Source organism: Tachysurus fulvidraco, chromosome 13, assembly GCF_022655615.1.
Source record: "Tachysurus fulvidraco isolate hzauxx_2018 chromosome 13, HZAU_PFXX_2.0, whole genome shotgun sequence".
Lineage (NCBI taxonomy): Eukaryota > Metazoa > Chordata > Actinopteri > Siluriformes > Bagridae > Tachysurus > Tachysurus fulvidraco.
This window is the reverse complement of record NC_062530.1, coordinates 25,951,213-25,966,714: the sequence shown is the minus strand read 5'-3', so window position 1 is coordinate 25,966,714 and position 15,502 is coordinate 25,951,213. Positions and strand designations below refer to the sequence as shown.

The 15,502-nt window shown below is 45.6% G+C and overlaps 1 protein-coding gene across 1 annotated transcript; it reads right to left on the bottom strand.

Annotated features, from left to right (window-relative positions):
* Positions 1 to 4,372: 4,372 nt before the first annotated feature.
* Positions 4,373 to 10,386, bottom strand: LOC113652325 (high choriolytic enzyme 1-like). The gene is made up of 10 exons (XM_027161292.2): positions 10,335 to 10,386; positions 9,712 to 9,799; positions 9,609 to 9,612; positions 7,323 to 7,388; positions 6,907 to 7,062; positions 6,693 to 6,810; positions 6,157 to 6,335; positions 5,774 to 5,855; positions 4,568 to 4,692; positions 4,373 to 4,486 (listed from the first exon to the last, which is right to left on the bottom strand). Coding segments are annotated over exons 2-10 (801 nt in total). The 5' UTR covers positions 9,781 to 9,799; positions 10,335 to 10,386; the 3' UTR covers positions 4,373 to 4,484.
* Positions 10,387 to 15,502: the final 5,116 nt, after the last annotated feature.

Below are 15,502 nucleotides of genomic sequence, written 5' to 3'. Positions count from 1 at the left end.
TTCGCTTTCGGGGGCGAAGCGTACCAGTATCGTGTCCTTCCTTTTGGCCTAGCCCTTTCACCACGCACGTTCACGAAGTGCATAGATGCTGCCCTGGCACCATTGCGTCTCCAGGGCATCCGTGTACTGAACTACCTGGACGACTGGCTCATTCTTGCCCAGTCGGAGGCTATGGCAGCCAGGCATCGAGATGCTGTGCTTGCCCACATGAGGTCCTTAGGACTCAGGCTGAACCCAGGAAAGTGTGTGCTTTCTCCTTCTCAGAGAACCACCTTTCTGGGGGTGGTTTGGGACTCCACCACGATGCGGGCACATCTGTCTCCCACCCGGGTGGCCTCCATCTTGTCGGCGGTGAAAGCTATTCGGCTAGGCCGCAGCCTCTCTGTTGCCGAGGCACAGAGGGTGCTCGGACTCATGTCAGCAGCAGCCAACGTTATTCCTTTGGGTCTGCTTCACATGAGGCCATTCCAGCTCTGGCTCAAGGGGGCGGGCTTTCATCCTCGCAGGCATCCCCTCAGGGTTATACGGGTTACGCGCCGTGGGCTTCGTACCCTCCTTATGTGGAAAAGACCCCGGTTCTTGGCCTTGGGTCCCATTCTAGGGGCGTGTCACCGTCACAGGACTCTTTCGACGGACGCCTCGCTTTCGGGCTGGGGCGCAGCCTTAGATGGCCGCCCGGCCCAGGGTCTATGGGAGAGCCCCTGTCTCTCATGGCACATAAATTGCCTGGAGATGAGGGCTGTGTTCCTAGCGTTGCAACACTTTCTCCCGCACCTGGAGGGCTGTCATGTCCTAGTGCGAACAGACAGCACCGCGGTGGTGTCCTATATCAACCATCAGGGCGGTCTGCGTTCACGCCCCCTGTTCAGGTTGGCGTGGCAGATTCTGCTCTGGGCAGAGACCAGGTTTCTTTCGCTAAGAGCGGTTTTTATCCCAGGGCGTGTAGATCGGGAGGCAGACTTCCTGTCGAGGCAGGTGCTAAGGCCCGGGGAGTGGCGTCTTCACCCTCACGTGGTGAAGCAAATCTGGCAGATTTTCGGCCGGGCGGAAGTGGATTTGTTCGCCTCAGAGGAGTCGACCCACTGTCCGCTGTGGTTCTCCCTCTCTCACCCGGCCCCGTTGGGCCTGGATGCCCTGGTATGGACGTGGCCAAGGCTCCGTCTGTACGCCTTTCCCCCGGTAGCTCTGCTCCCGCAAGTCCTAGCCAGAGTGCGCCACGACCGGGTCAACCTTCTCCTAGTTGCCCCCCGTTGGCCCTCTCGGGTTTGGTTCACGGACCTAGTGTCCCTCCTTTACGGCACTCCATGGGAGGTTCCCGTCAGGAGGGATCTCCTCTCTCAGGCGCAGGGGGCAATTCATCACCCCCGCCCCGAGATGTGGAAGCTTTGGGTCTGGCCCCTGAGGGGGACCAGCTCCTAGACGCAGGCCTCTCAACTGAGGTGACAGAGACTCTGCTGAATGCTAGGGCTCCCTCCACTAGGAAATTGTATGCTCTAAAGTGGAGGCTTTTCCGCCTCTGGTGTGACGAGCACTCTCAGGATCCAGTTCACTGCCCGGTTGGTACAGTGCTGGAGTTCCTGCAGTCTTGCTTTTCTCGGGGCCTGTCCCCTTCTACTCTAAAGGTGTACGTGGCCGCAGTTGCCGCTAACCACGAACCGGTCCTTGGGGCCTCCTTGGGTAGGCACCCTTTGGTCTCTCGCTTTCTGCGTGGTGTCAGGCGGCTGAGGCCTTCCTCTAGGCCACGCCTTCCTTCCTGGGACCTCTCCGTGGTCCTGGAGGGGCTGTTGGAAGCCCCCTTTGAGCCCTTGGAGTCAGCCTCTGAGAAGTTTCTGACCCTGAAGTCTGCCCTGCTTCTTGCCTTGGCCTCTCTCAGGAGAGTCGGGGATTTGCAGGCTTTGTCGATCGCCCCCGCCTGCCTAGAGTTTGCCCCCGGTATGTCCAAGGCTATCCTGCACCCCAGGCCAGGATATGTCCCTAAGGTGCCCAGGATGGCGGGATGTCCAATCATCCTGCAAGCCTACTGTCCCCCGCCCCATGAGTCAGCGGGGCAGGAGAGGCTGCACTTGCTTTGCCCGGTAAGGGCCCTGAGGACTTACGTCCACCGCTCTAGCTCGTGGCGTAACTCCTCTGCCCTTTTTGTCTGTTTTGGGGGCCGGAATAGGGGTAATCCAGTTTCCAAACAGCGCCTGGCGCACTGGGTGGTGGAGGCCATTACTCAGGCCTATGAGGTGCGCGGTCATGCCTCACCTCTTGGCATCAGGGCCCACTCCACTAGGGGTATCGCCTCATCCAGTGCCTTGGCCAGGGGTGTCCCCATTGAAGATATTTGTGCTGCGGCAGGATGGTCCTCTCCGCACACCTTTATCAGATTCTATGACCTGGACTTGGACCCCACTCCAGGGTCCCAGGTACTGCGGGGCCTATGATGTGCTGTTCCCAGTCTGCTCGTGCTCTCTCACGGCCTCTGGCGCAGTCATCGACTGGTGCGTGGCGGCGTGGGTATTGGCATTCCCATAGCGTCAGCACTGACGCAGCGTCGAGTTCCCTCGAAAGGGAACTACACCAGGTTACGTATGTAACCCGGTTCCCTGAGAGGGGAACGAGACGCTGCGTTGCTGGCCACGCCCCAGGCATCCGTTCGCGCTTCCTTCAGACAAAGAGAGCTGGAGCAGCGTGACGTAGATGCCCTTATATGGACTTACTGGCGAGTAATTAACTCCGTCACGTGTCCTTTCCGAGCCATTAAATGGCGTGTGTGCACACAGAGCTTCAGACACAACTTCCTCAAAGAAGCATTCCCATAGCGTCAGCACTGACGCAGCGTCTCGTTCCCCTCTCAGGGAACCGGGTTACATACGTAACCTGGTGTAGTTTTCAACAACAGCAGCTCTGACAATAGTGCAGGTTTATTTTAATACTCGATCATTTCCATAGTAACAGTAGACACTCAGTGAAGAGAAAAAGAAAATAAATGTTTTGATGTTTTGAGTAAGGAGATTTGTTTATAACTTTGTTATCTGACCTTCTCAGGACAGAAGAGTTTACGCTTCACCTCAAGAGCGAGAGAGAATAAAGAGAAGCTGGCGAGGGAACGACTGTTTATAGCTGCTATAGCGTAATGAACATCGCTATATGGCTCTGGATAAAGGTGTCTGCAAATGCCATGAATGTAAAATGCCGATTTAGTGGGCGGAGTCTAGGTCTGTGGTTCTCTTGATCTCAGAATCTGGTCACATTCAGTAGAGACAATTCTCCACCAAGCCACCAGAGGTCACTGACGATCTTTATTAAAATGTTAAAAATATTGAAAAGGAAATACGTTAATGGCGGCGTCTCCGATGTTAGAAAGCCAATGTCGACATTTGAAATCACCAAAACAAACACGCCCCTAACCCAAATGGGTCCCACCCCTGTATTTATAGCTCCGCCCCACACATACATACGTAACCCAGGCGACTAACGGAAAGAAACATAGCTGAAGGGAAGAACAATACGATTGTAGATAAACAAAGAAGCAAAAATGCCACACAAGCATAATGATGTAAAGGACAAAGGCATATATTAGTTCTGTGTAACAAAGCAAAACCAACGTTACTCACCTATCGAGAAGGAAAAAAGCGCCTCGGCGTCTTAAGTTAAGTCGGCCACATATTCACAGGTCGGAGTTTCCCGAGTCAATAACTCCTGAGCTAAACGCTGTTACTACACAAAACGCGGTTGTAGCTGCCTCTCTACATTACTACGATAGAAAAGAGGTGTTATTTGTGTAGTAACAGCGTTTAGCTCAGGAGTTATTGACTCGGGAAACTCCAACCTGTGAATATGTGGCCGACTTCCTGCTCCTTCAGTTCTCTCCAGCGCTGGAAAGCTGATCCTATATTAACACATCCTACTTCTTGTCCTTATCGTAAGTCTTTCTTCTCTTTCTTTCTTTGTTTTTATCCTCCATGTCAATGTTAAAACCGCTTTCTGCTAATGTCACACATGCGCACTGAACGCTCTCTCTGCCGCATATCGGCAAGCCCCGCCCCTTTCTGCTCATTGGCTACACGTTTGTTTTGATTTTTATTTACTATTTGGCCCGACTCAGTTTTCTGAAGCATTTCTCAAAATTCGGAGACCCCACCTTTAACTAGCACAGCAGGAAGCAGTCAGTGAGCTTTAACACGGTAAACAAAACGAGGAACAACGCAATCAGGGTTTCTCTCTGAATCCAGATAACGACAAGACTTTAAGAGACAAGAAGTAGATCGGCATCAGACAGAGACGAGGAGGTCAGTGAGGGACAGGGATCCATCTCAGAGGAACCTTCCATTCATCTCCATCTCTCTCTCTCTCTCTCTCTCTCATGAATGAAGACAAAAGAGTCGAGTTTTTGGTCCGAAGTCAGATTTTATTAATTTTATTAATATTATTATTTGACTTTAGACATTTATGTTCTTTTAGAGTTGGAAAAAAGAACAGGATCACATCTCTTCAGCTGTCTCTGTACAAAGAGAAAAATGTTTCATCTGTCAATAAACCTTTATTCTGTTCTTCAGGAGAAATACTAGAGCTGAATACTCACAGCATTTGTAGAGTCTGTTGAGTCTGGTGATGTCGTTTTGGCTCATCTGAGTGGCCTGTCCGAAAGACACGTTGGGGTTGGGGATGGGGATCATGGTGGGCTGGCCGTTCTTAGAGAAAGCAGTTCTGGAAAACAAAGTCAACCTTCAGTATACGATGCTCAGATACCGATAAACTAGAACAGGGGTCGGCAACCTTAAACACTCAAAGAGCCATTTGGACCCGTTTCCCACCGAAAAAATACCACAGGGAGCCACAAAACCCATTGGACATCTAAAATGAAGATAACACCGCATGTATCGTTCTTTTACCTTTATGGAAAGTATAGAAAAAAACTGTTGTGTGTTGCATTTATGAAATCAATGAACTGCTACGGAGTAAACGCGATTTTATTTCTGCAGGCAAACAAAAATATTTTGAACAGTTTGAACTAACCTTAAGAAAAAAGACGCCGGGTTGAAGGTTACTTTCAAATAAAATGTTTAATAAATAATTGAGTCCTTCGTATTCATGACGAGGGCTCTCGAGTTTTGAAGACAGGCAAGCGCGACATCTCCAACCCCTCGCTTTTTTCATTGGATGTTGCGTTAAAACTTTCCTGATTGGCTATTGTGTAGCCTCTTTTTTGATTGGCTGATAAGTGTCAGGCTCGACTAAGAACTGAGACGCGTTCGATTCCTGCCCGGTTCCACAGAGACAGCGATGCGGACTGATACATTTTGGGCGCTGCGGCTTATTAAATATATGATATTCAAAATGTTTTTTTTGTGTGAGAAATACGATGTGAGAAAAGACCAAAATGCGTGACTGTCACTCTCAATGCGTGACATTTGAACGCCCTGCGTGACATAAAAAATTTAACTTGCCGTCTGCAGCAAACCAAAAATGCGCCTGCTTCTGTGTGTCGGATTTCGCAAGTCGGCAGTTATGACGCTTATTTTGAGCGACCAAAAATAAATAAATAAATTAAACACGGTTTATTTTAATGTTACAAGAGCATCATGATCTTAAAATTTAGAATTACATTTTTTTTTTAAAAACTAACTAACAAAAATAAAAAAAATTAATTAAATATTTATTTTCCAAATCTACAGGGAGCCGCAGCAGAGGGATGAAAGAGCCACTTGCGGCTCCAGACCCGCGGGTTGCCGACCCCTGAACTAGAAGAACAGTCGGTGTAGAGGGTCGATTAGGGCGCTCTTCTGACCTGTGGTACTGCATGACCGAGTTGTAGTCGTACACAGTTCCCTGGTTCAGGGTAGCAATCTTGTTGAAGTTGTGCTCCATGCCTGGTGAGAGAGCAGATGAAGACCAAATCAATCAAATCAGCACGATGAGGCGAGTAAAGACGGAAGAAGAAGAAGAGATAGAAGATGGTTTTGCTTGGATTCAAGTAGCATGTGAAAAAAAAACACCACCATGAAGCACATGAAGCAGCTTTGGTTTTGTCAACAGGACATCGTTAAGTTTCTGGATCTTTCTTATCCACCAGGGAACTTTGTCCCTACTGGTTTCTCTACCAGCTCAATTCGAGCTCCACTGAAGATACAATGTCACTAAGAATCCGTAGAACAGCTTTAGTTGCTGTACCTGACTGAATGTTCTCCCAGCCCACACGGATGTAGTTGTCACGATCACTGCGGGTTTGTTCATGGTTGAAGCCCAGGGCATGAAGAAGCTCGTGCTGGACGGTTTTGTGGTAGACACACCCACTTCGGGCCAGAGACACCGTCTGTGCGTAACCACGACGTCCAACGTACGAGTAGCACCTGTAAAGAAAAAAATCACGATCTAACAACAATCTCCTTCTAAAAAAATAATAATAGTAACAGAGATTTCATGACACTTTGTCTTTATTATTCATTTGTTCATAAATCCTTCTGCGTTGATATAAGAAATTCTCTTTTCTTTCATCTTGTATGATGGGATGGAGATAATACCTGAATTTTATACACAAACGCCAAATCTTTCTCTAGGAATTGTTCGGAATGTTACTTCGGATCATTCCACTCATTGATGAACGCTGTCACCATGGCAACCAGAACTACTGCCGACTTTATACTGTAGTACGGAGCCCGGAGATCAAATCGATGTATGTTCGAATGCAGTATAAATGGAGCACAAACCCGTTGCGAGATTCGATGCTGACGTAGTCTCTCTGGTTAGAGCGGCGTACGAAGCGGATGCAGGAGAAGGAGGCGAAGGAGTCCAGACCGCGCTGAATCACCTGAAGCTCATTACTCGCTGATGGTGTACAGAGAACAGGAAACACACCAGACTGTTACCAAACGTAACCGATACTGTTGTCCGGACTTATCTGTTTTCTAAATGTTGACATACAGTAGTGGTTGAGGATGACGTAGGGCACGTAGACGTTTCCGTCGGTAGACTTCGGCCACAAGCAGCCGTTAGACGTGCAGGGATCAGCGTTTCTCTCAGTGTCCTTAGGCACAGCGATGTCTCCTTCAACCAGCTCAGGTTCGTCGGCGTCACGACCTAACACACACACACACACACACACACACACACACACACACACACACACACACACACACACACACACACACACACATAGAACAGAGAGTTTATTACATACTGTGTACAGTTTTCATGATCATATTTGCACAACTTATATCATACAAATGAACACAATTGAAGGGAAGTCCCAGTTCCTGACCCATTAAAGCGTTTCAGCGTACAGTTTCCTAAAAAAACTGTGTGTGTGTGTGTGTTTGTGTGTGTGTGTGTGTACTTACGGACGTTAATGTTCGCTCTCTCGATCAGCTCTCCCACGGAAAGCTCAGCTAATGGATCCTCCACAGCTAATGAACAAAACAACATGACTTTGATTATTCATTCATTCATTCATTCATTCATCTTCTACCGCTTATCCGAACTTCTCGGGTCACGGGGAGCCTGTGCCTATCTCAGGCGTCATCGGGCATCGAGGCAGGATACACCCTGGACGGAGTGCCAACCCATCACAGGGCACACACACACTCTCATTCACTCACACACACACACACTACGGACAATTTTCCAGAGATGCCAAACAACCTACCATGCATGTCTTTGGACCGGGGGAGGAAACCGGAGTACCCGGAGGAAACCCCCGAGGCACGGGGAGAACATGCAAACTCCACACACACCAGGCGGAGGCGGGAATCGAACCCCCAACCCTGGAGGTGTGAGGCGAACTTGATAACCACTAAGCCACCGTGCCCCCTTGTCTTTGATTAATAACTGACTAATTAATAATAACCACCTATTTATTACACACTCGATAGTTGATTAATTTATTAATGAGCAGGTTAATTAACTCAATCAAATAAAGACTAACACAGAGGAGCAGCAGTGACACTGGAGACTCCTTCCGTAATTGTTAAACAAACACCTCCTTCATTTTTAATTAATAATAAAGTTAATAAATGATGAAAGATGTAATGATGTTCAGAAATGGTGGAAATTTAAGGACTGGAAGAGAAAAGATTAAAGAATGAAGTGAAATGATGGGTGTTTATTGTTAGTGAGTCTTTCAGTCAGACATCCATCCATCCAGCTGTACATCCGACCATTCATCTGTCCATTAATTCGGGCCATTCAATCGTCCATCCATCCATCCATCCATCCATCCATCCAGCAATCCAGATATCTATACATCCGGCCATTCGTCTATCTAGCCATCCAGCCATATATTTATCCATCCATCCATATATCTATCCATCCATCCACCTAATCATCCATCCAGCCATCCATCTAACCACCCATCCATCCATCCATCATCCATCCACCCATCCATGCATCCATCCATGCATCCATCCATCCATCCATCTATTCATCCATCCATCCATGCATCCATCCATCCATCCATCTAATCATCCATCCAGCCATCCATCTAGCCATCCATCCATTGTCCAGCCATCCATCCATCCACCCACCCATCCATCATCCATCCATTCATCCATCATCCATCCATTTGATCCAGGCAGCCAGCCAGCCATCTGATCCATCCATCCATTCATCCATCCATCTGATCATCCAGCCATCCATCCATCCATCCATCCATCCATCCATCCATCCATCCATCCATCCAGCAATCCAGATATCTATACATCTGGCCTTTCGTCTATTTTGCCATCCTGCCATATATCTATCCATCCATCCATATATCTATCCATCCATCCATCCACCTAATCATCCATCCAGCCATCCATCCATCCATCATCCATCCATCCACCCATCCATCCATCCATCCATCCACCCATCCATCTATTCATCCATCCATTCATCCATCCATCCACCTAATCATCCATCCAGCCATCCATCTAACCATCCATCCATCCATCATCCATCCATCCATCCACCCATCCATCCATCCATCCACCCATCCATCTATTCATCCATCCATCCATCTAATCATCCATCCATCCATCCATCCATCCATCCAGCCAGCCATCATCCAGCCATCCATCCATCCATCCACCCATCCATCATTCATCCACCCTTCCATCCATCATCCATCCATTTGATCCAGCCAGCCAGCCAGCCAACCAGCCAGCCAGCCATCTGATCCAGCCAGTTATTCATCCATTCATCCATTTAATCATCCATCCATCCATCCATCCATCCATCCATCCAGCCAGTGGTGTTTGTATTTACAGAAAATCTCGATACAATTTGCACATTTCATTCCTATCCTTTCTTACACAGCGTGTTTGATTAACTAACACTTAACTACCACACGGTGATTATTCACACATCATAGTCAGGGTTATCTCTTTATCTGTGATTAGTACATACTGAAACTCACTGACTAAATACACATATTAATCACGCAGGATTACTTATGTACGTTATTGTAAAGTGTTACACAGGTTTCATTTCATTATTGTAGATGATCTCTTGTGTAAGATTCAGTAATAAGCCATTTATAACCATGTAATAATATATAGTACTAGAGGCCGAGGTGTAGAGAAGCAGAGTTACTCTTTCCATTCCTCTTATTCTTCTTATTTAAAGTGTTACAAGAGCGTGTGACTTACCCAGCTTCAGAAATCCAGCACATGAAAAAAAAGATAAAAAAAAAACATATTTTAATGACAATTCTAATATATTATAATATCCCTCTGCCTTTAGATATCTCACCTCATCATGAGCCGTGACAGAGCAGAGCAGCAGAGCCAGAGCGCTCACGATCACCTTCCACACAGACATGATGGTCACCAGACGAGTTCTGAGACGAGAGGAAGCAGTCAGGGTCACTGTGGAGTCCAGACACTAGATACGGCTTCCTCTACTTTTGTTCTCTTTACGTTAGTGTTTTAAAGGAGGATTGAGGAAGACTATGGACTATGGATGTCTCTCTCTCTCTCTCTCTCTCTATCTCTCTCTCTCTCTCTACCTCTTTCCATCCCTCTCTGGCCATGTTCACTTTCTCTCTTTCTGTGTAGCACAAAACTGTGTGTGTGTGTGTGTGTGTGTGTGTGTGTGAGAGAGAGAGAGAGAGAGAGAGAGAGAGAGAGAGAGAGAGAGAGAGAGAGAGAGAGAGATCATGAGGGTCTGGATCACATCCATAGCGGAGTTGGCGGACCTGGAATTTCTTTTTATCTCCATTTCTCTCTGACAGTGTGGAAATGTTTTTTGTTGTTGTTTTACATTAACGTTAAATAAACATTTAATAAACATTTCTTTTAACTTTTAAATTGAAGCTCAGAATTAAAAGCATTAATAAACGCGCTGGAAGTAAAAGAATACTGTAACTCACTTACCTTTAACTTCAGAAAGGAAACAGATGAATGGTGTCCGAGCGAGAGTCGACTTTTATACTTTTTTTCTGTGTACTCAAAGTGATAAAAATTCACACACACACACACACACACACACACACACACACACACACACACACACACACACACACACACACACACACACACACACACACACAATGCAGCAGCTGCCAATTCCCAAATTTAAAATAAATTATCAATGTAGAGCAGACCGGAGTCTATTTAGAGTAAAATCTTGATTGTCATGGACCTTGATAAGTTTTAAAGCGTGTTTCCATGATACACACAGTTCACACTGTTGAGGTGTTTTTTTTTTCACAACTCATTTAAAGTTATTTCCAGCTAGTTCATGCATTCATGATCTCCAGACCGAACTATTGTGACGCATTACTAGATGGTTGTCCTCCATCTTCAATAAACAGGCTACTCTAAACAGTTTAGCTCCCATGTATCTAACAGTCTTCTAACACGCTACAATCCATCACGCTCTTTGAGACTTCTTGGTAGTTCCCAGAATATATAAATAAATAATCTACTAAAGGCATTAGATGTTTTTTTGTATTTAGCTCCTAAACTCTTGGATCTCCTTCCTGATAGTGTTCGAGGCTCAGACACATTCTCTCAGTTTAAATGTAGAATAAAGACACGTCTCTTTATCCAGACATACACGTAATACAATACATCCTACAACCGTGTGCTCGGGTAGATCATTATCATCTAGTGATGGTTAATATCGTCAACAGCAGCTACTCCAAGTCCTCTCCACTTGATTCTCTTTTTCTATCCATCCAGAGGCATCCAGAGATTGTTCCAGCTCCATTTGTGTTCCTCCTAATGAAGATATCGGACCTTCGGTGAGAAGAGACCGACCCTGTGAGGATCCTGAGGCATCTAGAGATGCACCAGTTCTAGTTGGTACCTCAAAAGGTCTCAAAGGATTCGTACCAACTCCATGTGGTCTTTAAGGACAACGACCTCCTCATCAATACACAATAATCAGACTGTATCTGACTGTAGAAAGGACATTATTCATAACAACACTCTCTGGTGTTTATAACAGTTTATAATCACATCCTTCAGTGTCACCAAGATGAGGATGAGGTTCACTTTTGAGTCTGGTTCCTCTCAAGGTTTCTTCCTCTTCCATCTAAGGGAGTTTTTCCTCATCACAGTCACTTCAGTCACCTCAGGTTTGTTCATGGGGGAATAAATACAACTTGAACACTTTTCTAATATTAACTTTCTGTACTCTGTTCCTTTTGTTCTGTAATTGTTAATTGTTAAAAGCTCTATACAAATAAAATTGTATCGAATTGTATTGAATTTAACATTTTCTCGTTTATCTATTTCAAAGACACACACACACGCACACACACATACACACACACACACACACACACACACACACACACACACACACACACACACACACACACACACAAAAAAAAAAACACGTGGGGTAGTTTTGGAAAATGTGCTATCGTAATTTAAGCAAACAGACGAAGGTCAAATCTGCGTGATGATGTGAGGCAGGGACAGAAATACAAACACAGCTCGTATCACAACCTGGATGGTTCCCAACGTGGAGGAGTTTATTAATAGATTATTTAAAAACGTAGCAGTAACTTTGTGCACTGTTGTTGTTGTTGAGGGATGACGCATACACATGGTATGGAAGGGGATTTATGTTCATCAGCCAATCAGATCGCTTGTTACAGACAGGAACTCAGACGCCATGACTGTCTGTGATTCTGACTTTTAGCTTCACTTTCTGTACTTATGTTTATTCATTTAGAGTATGTGTGTGTGTGTGTGTGTGTGTGTGTGTGTGTGTGTGTGTGTGTGTGTGTGTGTGTGTGTGTGTGTGTGTGTGTGTGTGTGTGTGAAAACACTGTTACCATGGAAATCAGAGTCGGGAGACTAATTCTGTTTCTCGAACCTTAAGCTCGTTAAAAACTTTTCCAACATCAACTGTTGTAGAGGCAGAAGAAATACAAAGCCCCTGTTACTGTGGCAACACCTTGTGATCTGTATCAGCGCTATGGTTTAACACACACACACACACACACACACACACACACACACACACACACACACACACACACACACACACACACAAGGTAAACCCTCAGCTCTCTTAACTTCTTGTCTTCACATTCCTAGCAGAAGTTTAATTCTGAACACTCACATCCCTCATGTGCCCTTTAGGCCACACCCACTTTAGATTGAAATCTAATAGTGCTGTTGTTCTAAGCCCCGCCCCCTTTCACCGGTTAACACAAAGCCTATAACTTGTGCATGGAATGTTTACTATGATTTTTTCTCTCACAAAAATTCATGCTATATTTGTTTGTTGCTGTTGTTGTTTTTGTTCTTCTTCTTCTTCTTGGCTGTGAGTGTACAATAGTACAAAAGTGTACAAAAGTGTAAAATATATTTGTAACACACACACACACAGAGAGAGAGAGAGAGAGAGAGAGAGAGAGAGAGAGAGAGAGAGAGAGAGAGAAAGAATTCTCATGTAATAATCTGTTCTTAACAGCACAGAAACTTTTGTTTATTACCAACTTCTCCTGTACATTCTGTAACTTTACTGCCTCCATGTGGCCGCTATGAGAACTGCAACAACATGTGCGTGCGTGCGTGCGTGTGCGTGTGCGTGTGTGTGTGTGTGTGTGTGTGTGTGTGTGTGTGTGTGTGTGTGTGTGTGTGTCTACTATATATAATTTAGCTTTGAACTAATGTGACACTAATAATAATAATAATAATAATAATAATAATAATAATAATAATAATAATAATAATAATAATAATAATAATAATATATTCTCAACTCTTTTCTTCCCTGAAATTCTATTTTGTGTTTATTTTGTCATATTCACTTGCAGTGTTGTATTCTATTCAACTCTATTCTGTTACATTCTATCATATTCTATTCTACACCGTTACCCAAATTGCACACGTTTGTACCAAAAAAAAACCTGCAGAAAAAAGTGTCACGTTATCAGTCAACACCGGCAGCTTTGTTTACGTCACAGAAAAGGGGTGGGGGGTGGGGGGTTACACGGCGCTCACGCTGGATGAGATGATGTTTTCGAGACGGCAGGTCTTACAAAAAAGTCTGTTAACCTGATATTTTTCACCATTTTAAAAATTCACCCTGTTCTAGAACCTAACGCTCCTGTAGCGGCTTGACGTTACGGCATTCGCCATCGAATGGAAAACAGATTCTCTTTCCTGTTAATAAAAAAATCGTTCGTGTTCCATCTGAGACGATACGACCCTGCTAACCTTCATCCACTAGACTACAGAGTACACAGCGAGTTTTGTGTCGAAGGTCGTTTGGGATGCGGCTCCAGTCTATTATATTGTGTTGGGTTCATTCTATTCTGTTATCTTTAGTCTTACGCTGTTCCGTTCCCTCTGTTACACTGTGCTCTGTTTCATTCTGTCAGAGTCTATTATCTCGAGTGTGTGGTCTGTGTGTGATGCTGGAGCTCAGATAAAGGTCACGGTGCAACAGAGGAGGCTTTTGACCTACAGTAGAGAGATGCTTTGAAGTTTGAATCCCATCAATGCTACAACCATCTGAGGCTGAGCATCCAAGGGAGTGATGCTGCACTCTAGGAGGGAGGGGCAGTCGATCTTACCTGTCAGTCACAGAGGTATTAGCCGATCGTGGGCGTCTCTGAGCTCATGGAGAATTCTTTCTTTCGTACTGTTTATCCCAGATTGTTAGAAAGCTGGGGTAAGAACACGGGGTCAGTCATGATATGGATTGGAGAAGCTGGGAGTTAGGGGGGCACGGTGCCTGAGTGGTTAGCACGTTTGCTTCACACCACCAGGGTTGGGGGTTCGATTCCCGCCTCCGCCTTGTGTGTGTGTGTGTGGAGTTTGCATGTTCTCCCCGTGCCTCGGGGGTTTCCTCCGGGTACTCCGGTTTCCTCCCCCGGTCCAAAGACATGCATGGTAGGTTGACTGGCATCTCTGGAAAATTTTCCGTAGTGTGTGTGTGTGAGTGAATGAGAGTGTGTGTGTGCCCTGTGATGGGTTGGCACTCCGTCCAGGGTGTATCCTGCCTCGATGCCCGATGACGCCTGAGATAGGCACAGGCTACCCGTGACCGAGAAGTTCGGATAAGCGGTAGAAAATGAATGAATGAATGAATGAATGAAGATGGGAGTTACAGTAAACCTCTGACATATAAGAAGGAGCCTAAATATCGCTTTCTTCCAATCAGGATTTTGAGCTTTTACTTCTTTTCTGTTCCATTCTCAGTCTCTCTGAAGAAACTACATAAAGTTCAACAACCAGCAGGACGTCAGGCGTCTGCTATAAAAGATCCTTCCAGCTGCGATACACAAAACCGAGCCAAAACGATCGGAGGTCAAAGCGACATTATGATGTAATGACGGTCGGTACAGAGCTACACATCCTTTGAAGCAGTTGGATGATCGATCTCAGCAGTACCTGGATAATAACTTTTTACTGAACATCAGTAAGACCAAAGAGATGGTCATAAACTTCAGAAGACATCAGACAGGAACCTTCCTGACAGGTCAGTGAGGAATCACAGGAAGAGTCACTGAATCCACAGAAATCTCACAGACTCACCTTTCATCATCTCAAAGGTTTTCTGGTATCGACAAAACACCAACAGTTTTACTGAACCCCACCCTGAGAAACGACATTAACCCTGACCTGACCTCCGTCCCTGACCTGACCTGACCTGACCTGACCTCCGTCCCTGACCTTTCAGCTGGTCTGAAAAACATTTTTAGACTTTTAAAAGTCACAGAAGATAAAAAAAAAATACAGTGGCTTTAAAAGTTAATTGCTCGTCTAAATGTCAGTACAAAACCTTATATGTATAAGAATGCAGTAAAAAAACTGGAGACTGTCCTCACACACACACACACACACACACACACACACACACACACATATATATACAGACACACGCACACACACCTGCTGATATACAGTGTACATTCACAGCTCAACCGCGGCCCGTATTAAAGCCGCTCCAATAAAAAGCTGATTTATCGCTGGTCAACAGAGAGTCGTCTGTTCCTCCGGCATCCCGTCATGCATTATTCAGGACACGGCTAATCACTCTGTAAGTGTTCAGGGGGAAGTGCAGTGGGCCG

Excerpts from the sequence above, each read along its gene's own strand:
- LOC113652325 (XM_027161292.2), bottom strand. The coding sequence starts at position 9,780 with ATGTCTGTGTGGAAGGTGATCGTGAGCGCTCTGGCTCTGCTGCTCTGC. Across the intron at positions 7,063-7,322 it reads GAGAGCGAACATTAACGTCC|GTCGTGACGCCGACGAACCT; the intron begins GTAAGTACACAC and ends TGTGTGTGTTAG. Across the intron at positions 5,856-6,156 it reads CTGGGAGAACATTCAGTCAG|GCATGGAGCACAACTTCAAC; the intron begins GTACAGCAACTA and ends CTCTCTCACCAG.